The sequence below is a fragment of the Hyperoodon ampullatus genome (assembly GCF_949752795.1).
Source record: "Hyperoodon ampullatus genome assembly, chromosome: 12".
Lineage (NCBI taxonomy): Eukaryota > Metazoa > Chordata > Mammalia > Artiodactyla > Ziphiidae > Hyperoodon > Hyperoodon ampullatus.
Window position 1 is genome coordinate 82,249,275 of NC_136925.1, and position 19,237 is coordinate 82,268,511.

Consider the following 19,237-nt stretch of genomic DNA (forward strand, 5'->3'; position numbering starts at 1 on the left):
TTTCCCCTGTTGTCAGTCTGCCGTACCCCCAGCAACGTCTCCACACAGAGCCAGGCAAGTGGGTATTTGGGGAGACTAGTTTAACTATAATTTTTGTTGTTGATTTGCACCGTGTTTGGGAACTCTGTGTGCTTAATTCACATGATCGACCATCTAACACCCTTAATTTGTAGCTTGTGTCAAAACCCTACTTACCTGGGGACACAATATTAACCTTGGATTTTGGGGTTCAGAGTCTCAAGGAAACACTACCCTTCCCCTCATCCATGTCCCTTGATGACTGATGATAGAGATGGAGGCAGGTGTCCAGACAAAGTCAGGAAGGGAGTGGACCTCACTCACTGATAGAAATCGGTACACATGCTCATTTTGTCATGTAGGTTGCAGGTCAGAACCAGTTCTTCATGTGAGTCACAGAATTTATCTTACCTTGGGTTTCTCCCCAGCCAGTGATGTAACACACTGTCCGGTCTGCGACCACGTAATTCGAGGATGGCAGACAGGCTGGGATTACCTTTTCGGTGATGACGGCAGGGCTGAAAGGAAAACATCAGAAGTTACATAAGTTACATTTGACTGCCCTGCTAGGAGATTTCTGCCATTCATCTGTTGGTCACCAGATCCCACCTGCCCCAGAGCCCCAGAACACTCTGAGCTGGTATTTCTTCCTTCACTGACACAGTGCAATGTAGACAACAACTTTTCATCCTCACATTTGCCTGTAGTATCTTATGAGTCAAAAAAAAAATAGAACATTTTGTTTTAAAGGCACCAGTTGTGGACAAGAAACTAGAGGTGGGAACAGAGATGGCAATGACTTTTAATGTCTTTTCTTGCACTATGGGAATTTTATACCAGGTGTACACTTCTGGATGAAGTTAAGAGGGCCTCAGTCAGTAGGTGGACCATCCAGCTGAAACACAATCACAGGGCTTTAATAATAGCAAGCGCCTTGTGCCACTAGGAGCAAAGCTGTTCCATCTTTGGGGTCCTCAGATTCCTCACCCATAAATGTTACAGCACCATGGCTGTAAGAATCCAATATAATGCAAGATACCAAATAAAAGAGGAGTAGAAGTAAGCACCTTGCATAAGCAAAGTAGTATTGTTTTCCCAAAACTTTCACATTCGAGCTCCAGAGAATCAAATATTAGAACTTTGATGTTTAGACTTTATTTTAGTAAGCTCAAGAGGAAAACCCACTGAAGAAGAGAAATGCCTGATTCTGATTAAGAATCATCATGGCCTTCAACTTTGAAGCAGACACACCCTGTCAGAGTCACCAGAATAGACCTAGCATTTCACATGGAGTGGGCCACAGTCATCACTGTATAGGGTCCCCTCGTGGAACGCCAATGCCTGAGACTCTTGGGGTTTGGGGGGCCTGGGAGTGGGTACCCGAAAGCTCAAGCGTATCAGTCTATCAGAGAACACATCCAGAACCCCAGGTTTACTAAAGTACTTGCTCAAGGATCAGAGCTTTCCTGATGGCCCCAGGGGACCATGGAGAAAAGTGAATCAGCTCCTTTTTTAGGCTAAGCCAAGAAGGCCCTTTCTTTCCTTTCCAGAGTGTCCAAATTCCCCAGGGAGTCACTCAGTTTACTGACCCAGAAAACTTGTGAAGTGTTTCTGTCCAGACCCAGCGAGCCCCACTCAGGCTCTTGACCGCTGGCCTGGCCGTCCTCGTCACCGTCACCGTCGTCCCCCTGTCATCTGGAGCCCACCACGCATGGCTGATGGGCTCTGCATGCCTTGTTGACTGTCCTAAATGTGTCTATTCTCAAAATAGCTGTCTGTTTATTTAGCTGTCTCCCTTGTGACCTATTTCCAAATACTGCTAACTTCAAATGACGTTAACAAATTTATCATTTTGTCAGACTTAATAAAACACCATTTCAACAGGAAACATAAAACCAGAGATAGGAAGAAGGAGAATTTGCACTTGTGAATTGTGAGTGTGTGTGTGTGTGTGTGTGTGTGTGTTTACATCGCCTTTTATAAAGCGCTTCGAAATATACATAATCCCATTTGATTCCCCCAAATATATTATTACGTTGAAAAGAGAGTGTCAACCTGGAATAATTGAATAATTCTCTGATTACGAATGTATCTTAGCTGACTGGGGAACATTAAGTGATAGAGTTTGAGGGGTAACCTGTACCTCAGTTTTCAACTCACTCTTTTCCCACAAGAGGAAACCGTGTCCTGGTGCCTTTGTCATGACCACGGCTAGTAAGAGGCAGGCGGGGCTGAGCCCAGGTTTTCTCACTTGAAGGTCAATGCCTGTCCCAAAGCCCCGTGCCTTTGGGGTCCTAGACGGGGCTGCCCACACACAACTCTGTTACGGCTCATAAACCCAGCAATGAGCAAATGTTCTCACTGCTCACAGCGTGAAAGTCACGGGCGAGCCAGTACCTGCTCAGCTTGAGCAAGGCGATGTCTGCCCGAGTGGGCTCCCGGAACAGCTTGCTCACTTGTATCTCCTGGACACTGTCTTCAATGGCGGTCTCTTTGTGTGCGCCCAGGATGACCTTGTATGATGCCGGCCCTGAGAAGCTAGAGAAGACAGCAACGTTATGAGCAAAATCTGGGCCAGCCCTTCCTCGGGTGCCCTTCTGAGCCACAAACACTGCGTCTTCTCCCCACTAGGCTACCTACAATCAGAGACCTCCGAGTGGCAAGAAACAAGTTCACGGTTTACCCGAACCTGGCTGTTAAGGAATGTTCTGGGGGCTGCTTCGGGCCTGACCACAGAGGAAGAATGACACCAACACTGAAGTTGGCGCAGGACAGATAGGGGTCTGTCTTCTTCGTTTCTCTCTACAAACACCTCCTCCTCTCTCGTCCAATGGCCCTGGCAATTCTGCCTCAGGCCCTTCTCATCCACTCCCCGGTCCCCAGTGTCACTGCCATGAAAGGAGGGAGGGAAGGAAGGGGACAGGACAGGGGAGGGGAGAGGGGCGGAGAAAAGAGGAAGGAAAGGAGAGAGGCGGAGGCGGAAGTCTCTAAGACAAGTAAGTCTTTGTGTCAGGGGTCCCCTAAACGTACCTGTCCAGGCAGTGGGCAGCAGTCAACACCCACTCTGGGGATATTAAAGTGCCTCCACAGAAGTGGCTTCTAGAAGGAAATCTAGAGGGAAAATGTGCCAGGATTTTAGTTCAAACCTGATGATTTATTCTACAGAAAGCCCGGAAGTAGTGCTCACTCTGCTGTGATATTGCTGACATTCCCAAAGGACAAGGTGGCCAGCCCGTCACCGGGACGGCGGGAGCTCTGAGCTGCGCTCCTGTGGTGGGTTCTCAGGAGGTCACTGCACCACTCTGGAAGGTGGCTGGCACGCAGGCGAGGCCCAGCAAAGCCACACGACTCCAACCAACAGGAGGTCCACACCTGTGGCTTTGACCCTTTGGCCCTGGACTCCAGCTCCTTGTCACTTCTTTTTTTTTTTTTTTTTTTTTTTGACAGATCTATATTCAGTTTATTATGTTTGATTTTCAGAGTTAATTGAGTGTTTTTTCCTTTTTTTTACATCTTTATTGGAGTATAATTGCTTTACAATGGTGTGTTAGTTTCTGCTTTATAACAAAATGAATCAGTTATACATATACATATGTTCCCATATCTCCTCCCTCTTGCGTCTCCCTCCCACCCACCCTATCCCACCTATCCAGGTGGTCACAAAGCACCGAGCTGATCTCCCTGTGCTATGTGGCTTCTTCCCACTAGCTATCTATTTTACGTTTGGTAGTGTATATATGTCCATGCCACTCTTTCACTTTGTCCCAGCTTACCCTTCCCCCTCCCCATATCCTCAAGTACATTCTCTAGTAGGTCTGTGTCTTTATTCCCATCACTTCTTTTTGACAAGACCTATGCAAGACCTGATGAGTCATTCTTCAGGGAACCAAATGGGATCCTGAGTAGCCGTGATTCATGGGCATCTACTAATTTTACCTGAGAAAGTTCGCTCTGGGGGGAATGTCCCCTAAATCATTTACTTTATAGGACTGCTTAGGCACGGGGTCACTCATAAACTTTGTGTGAGCCACTCCGAAGCCCATCATAATGAAAGGGACACAAATAGTAAGTGAATGACCAGCAAGGCAATTATCAATCTGGAAATAGACCACAGCGCATCTTGGGAAAGAGGGAATATGAGATACGTGAAAGGTGAAGGCTCTGTATCTCAAGCAGTTACTAAATGGTAAGACAACTAAAAGAAAAGCCAACTCAACCAGGGAATGAAATAGACTATTTTCATTCATCGATAGCATGTCACAAGCAAAAAGAAGGAAGACCACTGAGCACAGCAATTGGGCACATGCGCACTGGTGCAACATCAACAATCAGATCAGCCTGTTTCCCGCATGTGCTTCGAATGAGACACCAAATGGACTTATTAAAGGCGAGCGCCACTGAAAGATAACCTGAACCTTCTGGGTCATGTAGGATGGGGACTGATCACTCTTAAATTATGGCGATCCTGAGCTACGCTTCACTGAAGAAGATGCGTTTTGCAAATGGGTGAGCACCCTTTGATTAAATTCAGTAGTTCACAAAACTGTGGAAGGAAGGAAGGAAAGAAAGAAAAAAAAAGAAGAGACTCTGTATCTGTGATATATTATAGATAATTTAATCTTTACCCTCCCCCTCCAGGTGTCCCATTTCTAAAAATATCCCTTTCTCTTCATTTTACAAAGTAACAGTGAGTATCTATCTAAACCCTCAAGGCATCTTCCATAGTTTTTCAGCAATATTGGAACTTAGTGTAAATTGCTACATTAACCAATTTTGCTGATAGCTGCCCAGATCAAAAAAAACAAAAGGTTCTAATTCTGACTATTTTCAAACTGAAGAACATAGAAAAGTATATAACAAAAAAAGAAGCAGACTCACAGATACAGAGAACAAACTAGTGGTTACCCGTGGGGAGAAGGAAGGGGGAGGGGCTGTATAGGGGTGGGGAGTAAAAGGTTCAAACTATTAGGTATAGAATAAGCTACAAGGATATATTGTACTACACGGGGAATATAGCCAATATTTTATAATAACTATAAATGGAGCATAACCTTTAAAAATGGTGAATCACTATAGTGTACAACTGTAACTTATACTGTACAGCAACTATACCTCAGTTAAAAAACATAGAAAAAAATTTTTATAGTTTTCCTTACTCCTTTGCAGAACTTAGAGGCAGGTACTGATACTGAGGGTATGTGGATTTAGTGTGAATGTAGCAAGGTTTTGCAAGGAGTACACAGGAGGGTGGAATACACTGTTTCTGGAAATGGTGTTACCTTTTTCGAAGGCTGACTTGCCAGGGCCAGGAGTGTGGGGTGGCCACGCACCCACCTACAACCCTTCCGGGACACTTCTTCGGCTCCACCTGGGGCTTTCCACAATCAAATGAAGAGGAAGCTGTGGCACAAAGTGGGAAAAATGTGCATTTGAAGACGTGAAAGAGAGCAACTCATGATAAATTCATGGCTCGTGGCCGAAGCACTGAATTTTTGACATCCCGAAGCCCAAACTAAATAGTAAAATCATAAACATCTTTTGGAATATTTTTTCTAAGTTTCAAAAGTGGTAGGGGACAACAACACATTTCCTTCTCCTTTCAAGAAAATATAAGTACTTTTTTTTTCTTTTTACTGCTTTCTTAAGGAAGTGATTACATAAATTGGGAAGAGTTAGGCATTAGAATGAGAGCTTTTTGGAGAGGAGCTTGACTGACACAAATTGTTATTCTGACTTGATGTGATATATCTAGAGAGTGAATCATCGTCACCATCATCATTTGAACCATGTAAAGTTTACTGAAAACCATAATTGTCGTACCCACTGAAAGGCACTACGAGTATTTTAAAAATGTGAATCTCTGTGTGCGTGCGTGCGTGCATGCGTGTGTGTGTGTGTGTGTGTGTGTGTGTGTGTAGCAAGGATAACAATCCTAAACTGAAATAATGCCTTCTCTCAGCCAGGTTCAGGACGGCTCTTCCAGGGAGCCTCCCAAGACTAACCCAGTGCCACGGGGATGACTTCCATTCACTTGCCTTTGTCTCTATTCATTCTCCCACCTGCTTTCTCTCTCCACCTGGCCTGCAGGGTTCCTGGAGGTTAGGGTTAGTGCGCCATCTCTGGTTGGTGCCACTTACTAATGGCTAGAACAGTTCAGGGGCTACACAAGGTATTCATAAAGGGCTTCTCTGTTGTCTGGAGCCCTTTAAGATCTTCAAAAATAGAAGCATAAATCATTGTTAATAATAATATTACAAGGAAAAATTTTTTGCTCTTAATCAACCAAGAGGTTCTATCCTCTAGTGAATCTGGAATCTGAATTTTTCAAATACCTTTCCAATTATCTTGGCCTATTCTGAGAATCTATATACAGAAGTTGTTTTTTTTTTTTTTTTAAAGAAGCATGCAATATAATGAAATCCTACTCTCTAACACTGACCTTAATTTCTCTTACTGTGTCTTACACAGAATAGACTTACAGAAATGGGCTAAGAAAAGAATAACTACAGATATTATGGTACCCTGGTCTTAGTATTCAAAACAAAACTGAAGTTCTATTTATTTTTAATTACTTATTATTTGTACTGTTAGTGTTGGTGGAATTGAAAACCAGTTAACAGGGCTTCCCTGGTGGCGCAGTGGTTGAGAGTCCGCCTGCCGTTGTAGGGGACATGGGTTCATGCCCCGGTCCGGGAAGATCCCACATGCCGTGGAGCGGCTAGGCCCATGAGCCGTGGCCACTGAGCCTGCGCGTCCGGAGCCTGTGCTCCGCAACGGGAGAGGCCACAACAGTGAGAGGCCCGCATACCACACACACACACAAAAAAAAACAGTTAATAAAAATTTACAATTTAAAATAAATGAATATAAATAAGTAAAATTATGTTTAAAATGGGCATCTTTCCATTTTTGAAGTTAATATTAAAGAGAAAAACAATGCAATTCCTTGATAAAATTGAGAAGCAGAATACTGGGTTGAAGAGAATATAGTTCTGATTTCAAATTGTTTTACTTATGCTATTACTTATGTGCAATTTGCATGGTGCCATTGTTTTAACAACACAGAATATTTACACAAATTTTTCAGGTGAGTTGCTTGAAGAAGTTTACGTGTAGCCTAAAAAGTTAATCAGTGTTACTTTCTCATTTTAAAGATGTTTTCCATGTGAATGACAGACAATGGAAAGTTTGGACATTTTAAGGAAAATTGCTATTAGGAAATTTCTCACTTAAATAAAGGAAATCCAAAATCTCCCAGGAATAAGCAATAAAAATATTTTTAAAAAACAGAGAAAATGAAAATAACCTAAAAATACAAAGTCATACTTCAAAGAGATTTCATATTCTGAAAAATCTGAATAAACTTATCGAAAGCCATACAAGCACACACACAGAAAGTACCCTTAACCTGGGATAGTCACCCTTTTAAGCACCGACCTGACATTTTGGAGGAACTGTGATTTGAGATTTCATTCATTTATTTGAATACATATTTGCTGAATTTATTCATTCAGCAAATATGTATTCAAATATATATATGTAGTGCCTGGCATGTACTAGGCATTGCTCTAAGCACTAGAAAGAAGGAAACAGCTGAGGTTTGTAATCTTTCCTTCTGATGGGTGGGTATGTAAAAAGATGTTGCACTGGAAGCTTCAACAGAGGCCCCAAAGATGCCCGGGGATGTGTAAGGTAAACCTCCACCTGCAGACTTCAAGGCAAATAGCCTCTTCTACAATGCTGGTATCCTTACCCAAGTCAAGGATGGAAAAGAATCAGGTTCTTAGAGATGGAAGACAGAAGAAAGGATGGAGAGAGGGCTGTTCCAGTGGACTGTGAGGTCCCCGCTTCCTCATGATGTGGGCACGTTATCAGACCACGTGGTCTGATCTTGAGACATATTTCCTGCGGAAGGATACCCAGGCCTGCCTCACACTTGAGAAGCTGATAGCATCTGGTGGTGACTGAGGGCTGCACCTGGGATGTTACTGTACTTCCCTTCAGTGGGAATCAGAGGTGCATGAATCCCAGGCACAGCTGTAGAGGCCGGGGCAGGACTGTCAAGCTATACAAGTTAAAGGCAATCGTGCCACATAGGCAGCCTGTGCAGGATAGCGAAGCCATGCGGTAGGAGGCTGCGGTGTACCAGAAAGCTGCAGGGTGGCAGGGAGGAGTGGAATGGGAGGCGCTATCCCCACCAGGGGCTCTCAGATGGAGGGCCACCGAGAGAGCTTGTGCACGGCAAACACACTGGAGAACGAGTCAGCTATAAATGCCCCCTGAGTCCAGAGAGCACAAGGACAGCAACCAAGTAGAATCTTTCCTGTCACCCTGACCTCTCCCTCCTCCCCCTGCTCTACCCAGCAGTGGCCCAAAATCAAAGCCCGACAGTGTGGCTCCGGAGCTCCCAACCCCTTCCCCAAACTGCCTCCCAAACCATCTCCGGATGTGGACTTGAGTGGCTTTGCAGCAGCAACTTCTCTGCTCCAGCCTGTCTCCCCCAAGTGGCAGACACAAGCAGATGCCATCAAATGGTGCAAAAGAGAAGTCCAGGCTGATCAGCGGGAACCAGGACAGATGGTGTTTGCAAAGATGGGTCAGCGGAAAGTAAAGTAGGGTCCTGATCAAAGTGGTTTACATTGTTCTCCAGACCTATCTATGGATTTGTTACCTCTATCTATCTATCTATCTATCTATGGGTTTGTTACCTCTATCTATCTATCTATCTATCTATCTATCTATGGATTTGTTACCTCTATCTATCTATCTATCTATCTATGGATTTGTTACCTCTATCTATCTATCTATCTATCTATGGATTTGTTACCTCTATCTATCTATCTATCTATCTATGGATTTGTTACCTCTATCTATCTATCTATCTATCTATCTATCTATCTATCTATGGATTTGTTACCTCTATCTATCTATCTACCTATCTATGGATTTGTTACCTCTATCTATCTATCTATCTTTCTATGGATTTGTTACCTCTGTCTATCTATCTATCTATGGATTTGTTACCTCTATCTATCTATCTATCTATCTATGGATTTGTTACCTCTATCTATCTATGGATTTGTTACCTCTATCTATCTATCTATCTATCTATGTATTTGTTACCTCTATCTATCTATCTATGGATTTGTTACCTCTATCTATCTATCTATCTATGGATTTGTTACCTCTATCTATCTATCTATCTATGGATTTGTTACCTCTATCTATCTATCTATCTATGGATTTGTTACCTCTATCTATCTATCTATGGATTTGTTACCTCTATCTATCTATCTATCTATGGATTTGTTACCTCTATCTATCTATCTATCTATGGATTTGTTACCTCTATCTATCTATCTATGGATTTGTTACCTCTATCTATCTATCTACCTATCTATGGATTTGTTACCTCTATCTATCTATCTATCTATCTATCTATCTATGGATTTGTTACCTCTATCTATCTATCTACCTATCTATGGATTTGTTACCTCTATCTATCTATCTATCTTTCTATGGATTTGTTACCTCTATCTATCTATCTATCTATCTATGGATTTGTTACCTCTATCTATCTATCTATCTATCTATGGATTTGTTACCTCTATCTATCTATCTATCTATGGATTTGTTACCTCTATCTATCTATCTATCTATGGATTTGTTACCTCTATCTATCTATCTATCTATGGATTTGTTACCTCTATCTATCTATCTATCTTTCTATGGATTTGTTACCTCTATCTATCTATCTATCTTTCTATGGATTTGTTACCTCTATCTATCTATCTATCTATCTATGGATTTGTTACCTCTATTTATCTATCTATCTTTCTATGGATTTGTTACCTCTATCTATCTATCTATCTTTCTATGGATTTGTTACCTCTATCTATCTATCTATCTATGGATTTGTTACCTCTATCTATCTATCTATCTATGGATTTGTTACCTCTATCTATCTATCTATCTTTCTATGGATTTGTTACCTCTATCTATCTATCTATCTATCTATGGATTTGTTACCTCTATCTATCTATCTATCTATGGATTTGTTACCTCTATCTATCTATCTATCTATGGATTTGTTACCTCTATCTATCTATCTATCTTTCTATGGATTTGTTACCTCTATCTATCTATCTATCTTTCTATGGATTTGTTACCTCTATCTATCTATCTATCTTTCTATGGATTTGTTACCTCTATCTATCTATCTATCTATGGATTTGTTACCTCTATCTATCTATCTATCTTTCTATGGATTTGTTACCTCTATCTATCTATCTATCTATCTATGGATTTGTTACCTCTATCTATCTATCTATCTATGGATTTGTTACCTCTATCTATCTATCTATCTTTCTATGGATTTGTTACCTCTATCTATCTATCTATGGATTTGTTACCTCTATCTATCTATCTATCTTTCTATGGATTTGTTACCTCTATCTATCTATCTATCTATCTATGGATTTGTTACCTCTATCTATCTATCTATCTATGGATTTGTTACCTCTATCTATCTATCTATCTATGGATTTGTTACCTCTATCTATCTATCTATCTATGGATTTGTTACCTCTATCTATCTATCTATCTTTCTATGGATTTGTTACCTCTATCTATCTATCTATCTATCTATCTATGGATTTGTTACCTCTATCTATCTATCTATCTATGGATTTGTTACCTCTATCTATCTATCTATCTATCTATGGATTTGTTACCTCTCTCTATCTATCTATCTATGGATTTGTTACCTCTATCTATCTATCTATCTTTCTATGGATTTGTTACCTCTATCTATCTATCTATCTTTCTATGGATTTGTTACCTCTATCTATCTATCTATCTTTCTATGGATTTGTTACCTCTATCTATCTATCTATCTATGGATTTGTTACCTCTATCTATCTATCTATCTTTCTATGGATTTGTTACCTCTATCTATCTATCTATCTATCTATGGATTTGTTACCTCTATCTATCTATCTATCTATGGATTTGTTACCTCTATCTATCTATCTATCTTTCTATGGATTTGTTACCTCTATCTATCTATCTATGGATTTGTTACCTCTATCTATCTATCTATCTTTCTATGGATTTGTTACCTCTATCTATCTATCTATCTATCTATGGATTTGTTACCTCTATCTATCTATCTATCTATGGATTTGTTACCTCTATCTATCTATCTATCTATGGATTTGTTACCTCCATCTATCTATCTATCTTTCTATGGATTTGTTACCTCTATCTATCTATCTATCTATCTATGGATTTGTTACCTCTATCTATCTATGTATCTATGGATTTGTTACCTCTATCTATCTATCTATCTATGGATTTGTTACCTCAGACTTTTCAGAGCTAACGTCAACTCCCCTTTCGCTGATCCAAGCTTCTCACTCCCTAGAAAAGTCTCAGAGAAATGAGGAAAGAACCCAGCAAGCTTCCTCTAAGTTATCTGGCTAATGCATGGCTAACGCATAGTCATCTTAGGATAAAGAAAGTTGGGGCTTTGTAAAGAGCTGTGTTACTTTTCATTGAATTCTTAGGATGACAGTTTATAGGTTTACAATGTATGTCGTATGTTTAGCAGTTTCCTGCTGTTTGTACTTTCTTTCTTTCTTCTCAGCTGCTGAAAGAGAGTTTCCTATCTGGGTGACTCTAAATTTGTGTTTCGTGCCTCCCATCCCAGACACTGGAGAGGTCAGTGGAACTGTCTGGAGGCTGATTAGATCACCTCTGAACTTGCTCTTTTGGAGGATTTTGCATTTATTTTATTTACGGAGTCAGAGGAGGGGGTGGTGCCTAACAGAAGGAGCCACGAGTAGGACAGATTCAAGAGACCCAGGATGAACAGAGGGCTCCCAAGGGGAGGGGACCCTCTCTTGCCCAGAAGCGCTCAGCCCAAACTCTTGTCTTGCAGATCTAAGACCAGGTGATGCTGCACTTATTTAGAAGTCATTTCCTTCCAAAAAAGAAAGAAGCTTACCACACTGAGGGACATCACAGTAGTCAAAAAGTTTTCTTGGATTTGTCGTGTAGCACCAGGGGCCATTGACATCACCATCAGGATTACGGCAGTACTGGGAAAAGAGGCAGGCATATGGGGATGGCACACACGGGGGCAGGAGAGGACAGGGAATGTCACATGAGGCACAGACACTGGTTTCACTGCTGTCCTTAGAAGATGAAGGGTTAGTGTTCCTTTGGTGGGGAGGCAGGCAGAGTTATCGTTTCAGGTGCTTATCAAGCCTCTGACTCACAGAATGACATCGGTCACTCTCCTCGTTCAAAAGGAGCTCCAACCTTGAGGCCACTGCCCTGGGGAAGGGGTGAAGACCCTGAGGGGTCTTGAGGTAGAGACTCTATAAAGGGGCCTCCCCCCTCAGCAGCCTGTGTCTGTGGGGACCGTAGGGACCCAGCTGTAGGGGACTGTGGACGTGGATGGCTCGTCTTGTCCCTTGCTCATGTCAGTCTTCGGCTTGATGGCGCCTGTTTGCTGTTGCTTCAGAATTGCTTATTCCCCTGGCCTGGGCACCCTCTGTGGGTCAGCTGTGGAAAGACTGTGTCTTCCTTTTCCTTCCCTCTACACACCTATACCCCAAAGGAAACCACCCCAGAGAATGTGTGGGACTAGGGGAAATCCTAGTGGAGTCTTAATTATGCATCCAGTCTTTTTCTAGAAAAATCCAACTACAATGTCATGAAGGTCATCTTTGATCACTGGAAACCATAAACCAGTAACAAAAGCAGACAGGAAATGTCACACATGGAAGTGATAAGAAGCAGGGAGGTTGGCTTGCCCGTGCTAACTCTCCCTCCCACGCCGGTTAGATCCTACGCTTGGTCCCCTGAAATCTCTCGCATATCTTCCTCTCCACCCCACACCGAAGCTCAGTCAGGCTGACTTTCTGTAACAGAGGATCAATTCAGTTTGCAAAGACTGGTCAACAAAAGGCAAAATAGAGTCCAAATCAAAGTGGCTTACATTTTTTTCCAAACCTGCCCGTGGGTTTGTCGCTGGAGTGAAAATGCTGTGTTTGTGGGGCTCCTGGGCAGCCCACTCCTGGCAGGGGACACCGGCCACCGTGGTCGCCTTCTTGCCCCGGTATCCTTTACCAGTCCCGAACATGCAGTCTGTAGGGAAGAGAGAATGGTGGTCTCCTGTCATTACACAGACCCGGGTGACAAGGGACAAATGCAGCAGTGCTAGGTTTCTCTCAGGACAGACTGTGGTCACATCCTTCAGAACACAGGAGTGCTGAAGACTTCAGTGAGCTCTGCTGATTTTGACAAGTTACCAGAAACGCTATTGGCTCAGAAATAATCACAAGCCGAGATGGTAGAATGGCAAGTTTGGCCAGGACACTAAGATAATCAACTTTATAACAAGCTGAGTGGTAACACAGATGCCACCATGAACTGTTAGATGATTCTTGAACACCTCATCAAGGATGGAGAGAAAGAGTGAGGACTGAAAAGGATTTTATAAAAAATATTATTTTGGCCAGAGCTGTGCTGTGAGTTCCCACCTTCTGGGATGAAAGAGGTAATAAAGAGATGACTAGGGCCCCCTTCCCCGAGCTCATCCCTCACCTCAAGCCTCGGGGTTGGGGGATTCGGCAGAACCCCTCAGAGAACTTGATGTGTGTTACATATGGGGACCCAGTGCCCAGTGCTCTGATGGCCACTTGGAAAATCCACAAAGCAAAAGCGGGGCCAGCTGGCTTCCCGGTCAAGGAGCAAGGCTGGGCTAGGCAGCCTCCAGTGTGTGCCAGGACCAGGGTGTGTGAGTTACTCACGCACGAAGCGTGGGGCATCACATGAGGCCATGCGAGGTCTTATCAGGAGTGATCCCCAGCTGGAGCATGGCACTCAGAGTCTCACCAAGAAAGAGTGGGGAGAGATGAGCTGGCCCCGTGTGTACAGCAGCTGTACAGGTGTACAGTAGGCAGCAGTAGGCGAGGTTTCTCCAGCCTCTTGGAGGAGGCAAGTCCACCTCCGGAAGGAGAGGGCGTCTCAACTTGAAACCAAGTTCTCATTTAATCATTTCTGTCTGATTTTGAATTACCTGAAAGTGGTCAGACAAGCCATGGGACCCCTGAGTTTTCATTCCGGGGCAGGGCGAGACTCAGCCCCCTCTGTTTCCTTACCCTGCAGCGGTACAGAGTACTTCCTGCCACCTGACAACCACAGGACCAGGGGCTAAGCACTTAGAGCTACACGCGGGCAAAGGGCCAGGGAAACAGAGGGGACTGTGAGATTTTCATGTCTCCCATCTCCCGCCTCAGGTAACAACCACATCCTTATCCTCAGGCCCCAAAACCCTCGGAGCTATATGTCCGCTTCGCCAGGTGTTTGCTGGAGGTGATCATTTATGGTCCTCCTAGCCCTCCTAACTGTACATTTAAAACCAAATCAGTCGTTTCTATCTCTCCATGCAAAAGGCAGAGACTTGCTCTTCTAGAATGTCCCATCTCGGCCACCATCATCAACCTGTCAGTCCACCCAGGCTCAAAATGGTATCCATCCCTCACAACCAACTAGTTTTCAAATCCTAAAGAAACACCCTACCCCATCATGCCAGCAAGAGCAGCTCTGGCTCCCCCAGGTGATACACTGAGGCTTCCTTCCATATCGCAGACTCAGCCAGCACTCCAGCTCCCTGTAACAGTGAAGCCTCTGCATTCCAAAGATTTTCCATCTCTTATCATCCCGATACCCAACTATATAGAGGTCTGGCCACAGACTTCTTACCTGCTTCAGAAGGATCCTCTACACTTGGACCCTGGGCAACAGTCGGAGATCTTGTGACCTGCTCTTGTGTTTCTGAGCATTTCTTCAGGTTACAGAACTCCCATCTGACGCTCGGATCAGTGGTATAACACCAAGGGCTTTTGTCAGCATCTGGATTTCGGCAGTAGTTTATTGTCAAGCCACTGTAAATTCCACAACAGTATCGGTCATGAGAGGTGAGCGAATCTTCAGGGGGACCCCAGCACCCTCTGAATTTTGTTACAACAAAGTGACTGAAATATTTCCATTAAGGTACCAAAGGTACCAATTATTATTATAATGTCACAAGCACAGATGGTCCTCAACTTCTTACAAAGTGGGTAAGTTTTAAAAAATAGGTTATAGTTTTTATTTTAAAAAAAATCAAGGGACTTCCCTGGTGGTGCAGTGGTTAAGAATCCGCCTGCCAATGCAGGGGACACGGGTTCGAGCCCTGGTCGGGGAAGATCCCACATGCCGTGGAGCAATGAAGCCCGTGCGCCACAACTACTGAACCTGTGCTCTACAGCCCACGAGCCACAACTACTGAGCCCGCAAGCCACAACTTCTGAGCCCACACACCACAACTACTGAAGCCCACGTGCCTAGAGCCCATGCTCTGCAACGAGAGAAGCCACCGCAGTGAGAAGCCCGCGCACCGCGAAGAGCAGTAGCCCCTGCTCGATGCGCTAGAGAAAGCCCGCGCACAGCAGTGAAGACCCAGTGCAGCCAAAAATAAATAAATAAATAAATTTGTTTTAAAAAATCAAAAGGAATATATGCTCCATATAAAAACAGATCATATATAGATGTATAAGAGAAAGTATCAGAATGTCTTCCTTTCCCTGGGAATGTTAAATACATTCCCCAGGGATAACCAATATGGATTTTGAAGCATGTATTTTAGATTTTTTTAAGGCACATACAAATATATCGATATCTCTGTATTTCTCTCGCTATGTGAGTACATAGGGCTACGTAAGTTGGAACCAAAACATATTTATCCAAGGCAGAAAAGACATACAAGATGATATTGACATACAAGATGATATTGATATTCCCAGGCCAGCTCTCTTAGTCTATTTACTCACATTGTATTTTACAATGAAACAAAAACTCATGACAGTAATATTACTGTAAATATCATAGGTAGATCAAGTGGGTTTGGGGTTTAGAAGGCTTCTGGAAGCCTTCCTGGAAAACTAGCTCCCAAGCAGGATGAGGATTCCAGAGGATGCATTCTGGGGCATACGGGGAGGAACCCCAGACCCCTCTAGCTGGAGCCACTCAGGGACTGAGGGGAGGGTGCGTGACTAAAGGACAGTGGGATCAGAGGGATGAAGGGCGACGTCTGGATAGACCATGGGGTCTGCGGGAGCTGAATCAGAAACAATTGGATAAGGACATAGCAGACGAGAAGCCTCGGGCTCACTGGGCAACTTGGACCCCCAGGGCCAGAACTTCGCCCCAGCCTCTCAGAAGTCTCAGCCTTAGACTCCCCTTTGCAGCTTAGACCCATGGCCTGAGGCTTATGAGATAGTTTGAAACATACCATGTATTATGGGAATGCAACAACACTGTGTCTGTGGGTACTATAGACAAGTGACAGTCTCAAGCCCAGGCCCACAATTTGAGGAAGCCCGTTAGCAGGTTTCTGAGCCTCTGGATGTGTTAAAAAGCTTGTCATGTGAAACAGACTCCTGCTCTTTTTTTTTAAAGGTAGTTTGACGAGTTTTGATGAACACACATACCTGTATAACCCACACTCCTAGTGTGATAGAGAACATTTCCATCAGCCCCAGAAACCTCCCTTGGGTCACTGCTCAATCAATCTCAGCTGCCCCCCAGACGCAAATACTATTGATTTCTTTCACCATAAATGAGTTTTTTCTTTTCTGGAACTTCATATGAATGGACTCATACAAGTATATACCCTTTTGTGTGTGGCTTCTCTCCTTGGGATTGTGTTTTTGAGCTTTATCCATGCTATTTGAGAGTATCAGTAGCTTGTTCCTTTTTATTTCTGAATAGTATTCCATGGTATGAATATCCCACCAATTATTCACCAATTATTCATGTTCTTATTGATGGCCACTGAAGTGCTTTCCAGGTTGGGGCTATTTTATGAATAAAGCTGCTAAGAACTTTCTGGTAGATCATTTTGGGGCTTATATTTCATTTCGCTTGGGTGAGTATTCACAAATAGAATTGCAGGTTTGTAGGCAGATGCACGTTTAACTTTATAAGAAAATGTTGGACTGGTGTCCAAAGTGGTTGTTCCATTTTACATTCCTACCAGCATGTGTGAGGGCTGCAGCTGCTCCGCAGCCTGGGCACACTTCTTATTTTCTGTCTTTTTAATAACAGCCATTGCCATTGGGTATTTAGTAGTATCTCATTGTGGTTATAATTCTTATTTCTGTAATGGCTAAAATGTTGAACATTTTTTCAGGTGCTTATGGACCATTTGTATATCTTTCCCTGTGGAATGTCTATTAAAGTCTTTCGCCCCTTTTTATTAGGTTGTTTGTCTTCTTACTAGTGGATGGAAGGGATCTTTACACATTCTAGAGGCGAACCATTTGTCAGGTATATGGATTGAGACTATTTTTCTCCCAGTCCCTGACTTGTTTATTTTCTTAACAGTGACTTTTGATGAGCAAAGTTTTTATTTTATTAAAGTCCAAATTATAATTTTTTATAGTGTTTTCTGGATCCTATCCAAAAATGGTTTGCCTTCCCCAAGGTTGTGAAAATAATCTCATTTTTTTTTTCTAGAAGCTTTAAATTTCAGCTTTAGTTTTAACCTTTACTTTCAGGTCTAAGAGTTTTCTCAAGTGAATTTGACATGGCAGGTAGGAGTCAAGGTTTGGGGTTTTTTGCCTTTATGGACACTCAGTTGTTCCAGAACAATTTGGGGGGAAATTTCCTTTTCCTATTGAATTGCTTCACCAGGTATATTGAAAATCAACTGACCATACATGTTGCGGGTCTGTTTCCAGACTCTCCCTTTTTCCACTTGTATATCATTTTGCCAGTACCACGGATTCCTGAATTCCTTTGTGATTTCTTTTTTGACTCATGGGTTATTTAGAAATGTGTTCTTTAATTTCCAAATATTTGAGAATTTCCTAAACTTTTCATTATTTTTATCTCATTTAATTCTGTTGGCTCAGAAGACACCTGTATATTATTTTAATCCTTTTAAATTTATTGGGACTTATTTCAAGGCCAAGCATGTGGTATACCTTGGTGAATGTTCCATGTGCACTTGCATGTGTATTCTGCAGTTGGGCATATGTTATATTGGTGCATATTTTCCTCCAAAACTTCCGTATCTTCTCTGAATCTTTCATCTACTTGTCCTACTGTATTGTTTTGGGAGCACTTTTAACTATATGAGAGAGAAGTGAGAAAATCTCCAACTGTAATTGTGGACGCGTCTATTTCTCTCTTTAGCTCTGTCAGTTTTTGCTTCATACATCTGAACCTCTGTTATTAGGGTCAACACATTTAGCATCGTTAACGCTTTTTACTTCAAAAATGGCCTTTTTATCTCTGGTATATTTCTTATCCTAAATTTATTTTGTCTGTCTGATGTTAGAAACCATTCTAGCTTTCTTTTGATTAGTGTTTCTTTTTTCTTTTTGGTAACATCTTTATTGGAGTATAATTGCTTTACAATGGTGTGTTAGTTTCTGCTTTATAACAAAGTGAATCAGTTATACATATACATATGTCCCCATATCTCTTCCCTCTTGCGTCTCCCTCCCTCCCACCCTCCCTATCCCACCCCTCTAGGTGGTCACAAAGCACCGAGCTGATCTCCCTGTGCTATGCGGCTGCTTCCCACTAGCTCTCTATTTTACGTTTGGTGGTGTATATGTGTCCAAGCCACTCTCTCACTTTGTCCCAGCTTACCCTTCCCTCTCCCCATATCCTCAAGTCCATTCTCTAGTAGGTCTGTGTCTTTATTCCCGTCTTACCCCTAGGTTCTTCATGACCGTTTTTTTTGTTTTGTTTTTGTTTTTTTCTTAGATTCCATATATATGTTTTAGCATACAGTATTTGTTTTTCTCTTTCTGACTTACTTCACTCTGTATGACAGACTCTAGCTCCATCCACCTCACTACAAATAACTCAATTTCATTTCTTTTTATGGCTGAGTAATATTCCGTTGTATAAATGTGCCACATCTTCTTTATCCATTCATCTGTTGATGGACACTTAGGTTGCTTCCATGTCCTGGCTATTGTAAATAGAGCTGCAATGAACATTGTGGTTCACATTGTGGGCAACATTGAATTATGGTTTTCTCAGGGTGTATGCCTAGTAGTGGAATTGCTGGGTCATATGGTAGTGTTTTTATGGTATTAATTTTCCATACTTTGATTTTTAACTTATTTATGTCTTTATATTCAAAGAG

The 19,237-nt window shown here is 42.5% G+C and overlaps 1 protein-coding gene across 3 annotated transcripts in view; it reads right to left on the reverse strand.

Annotated features, from left to right (window-relative positions):
• The window catches only part of PLG (plasminogen), a gene marked incomplete at both ends in the record, with an annotated part of 45,096 nt that overhangs the window by 3,989 nt on the left and 21,870 nt on the right, over window positions 1–19,237 (reverse strand). Inside the window, 7 exons of one of the 3 annotated variants that reach the window (XM_079716801.1) lie at window positions 430–536; window positions 2,416–2,556; window positions 3,049–3,129; window positions 5,298–5,418; window positions 12,029–12,119; window positions 13,025–13,173; window positions 14,794–14,975. In XM_079716801.1, the coding sequence (XP_079572927.1) occupies window positions 430–536; window positions 2,416–2,556; window positions 3,049–3,129; window positions 5,298–5,418; window positions 12,029–12,119; window positions 13,025–13,173; window positions 14,794–14,975 (872 nt within the window). Of the gene's footprint in view, window positions 1–429; window positions 537–2,415; window positions 2,557–3,048; window positions 3,130–5,297; window positions 5,419–12,025; window positions 12,120–13,024; window positions 13,174–14,793; window positions 14,976–19,237 lie in introns of all 3 variants that reach the window. The other 2 variants (XM_079716802.1, XM_079716800.1) reach the window with 2 other exon arrangements.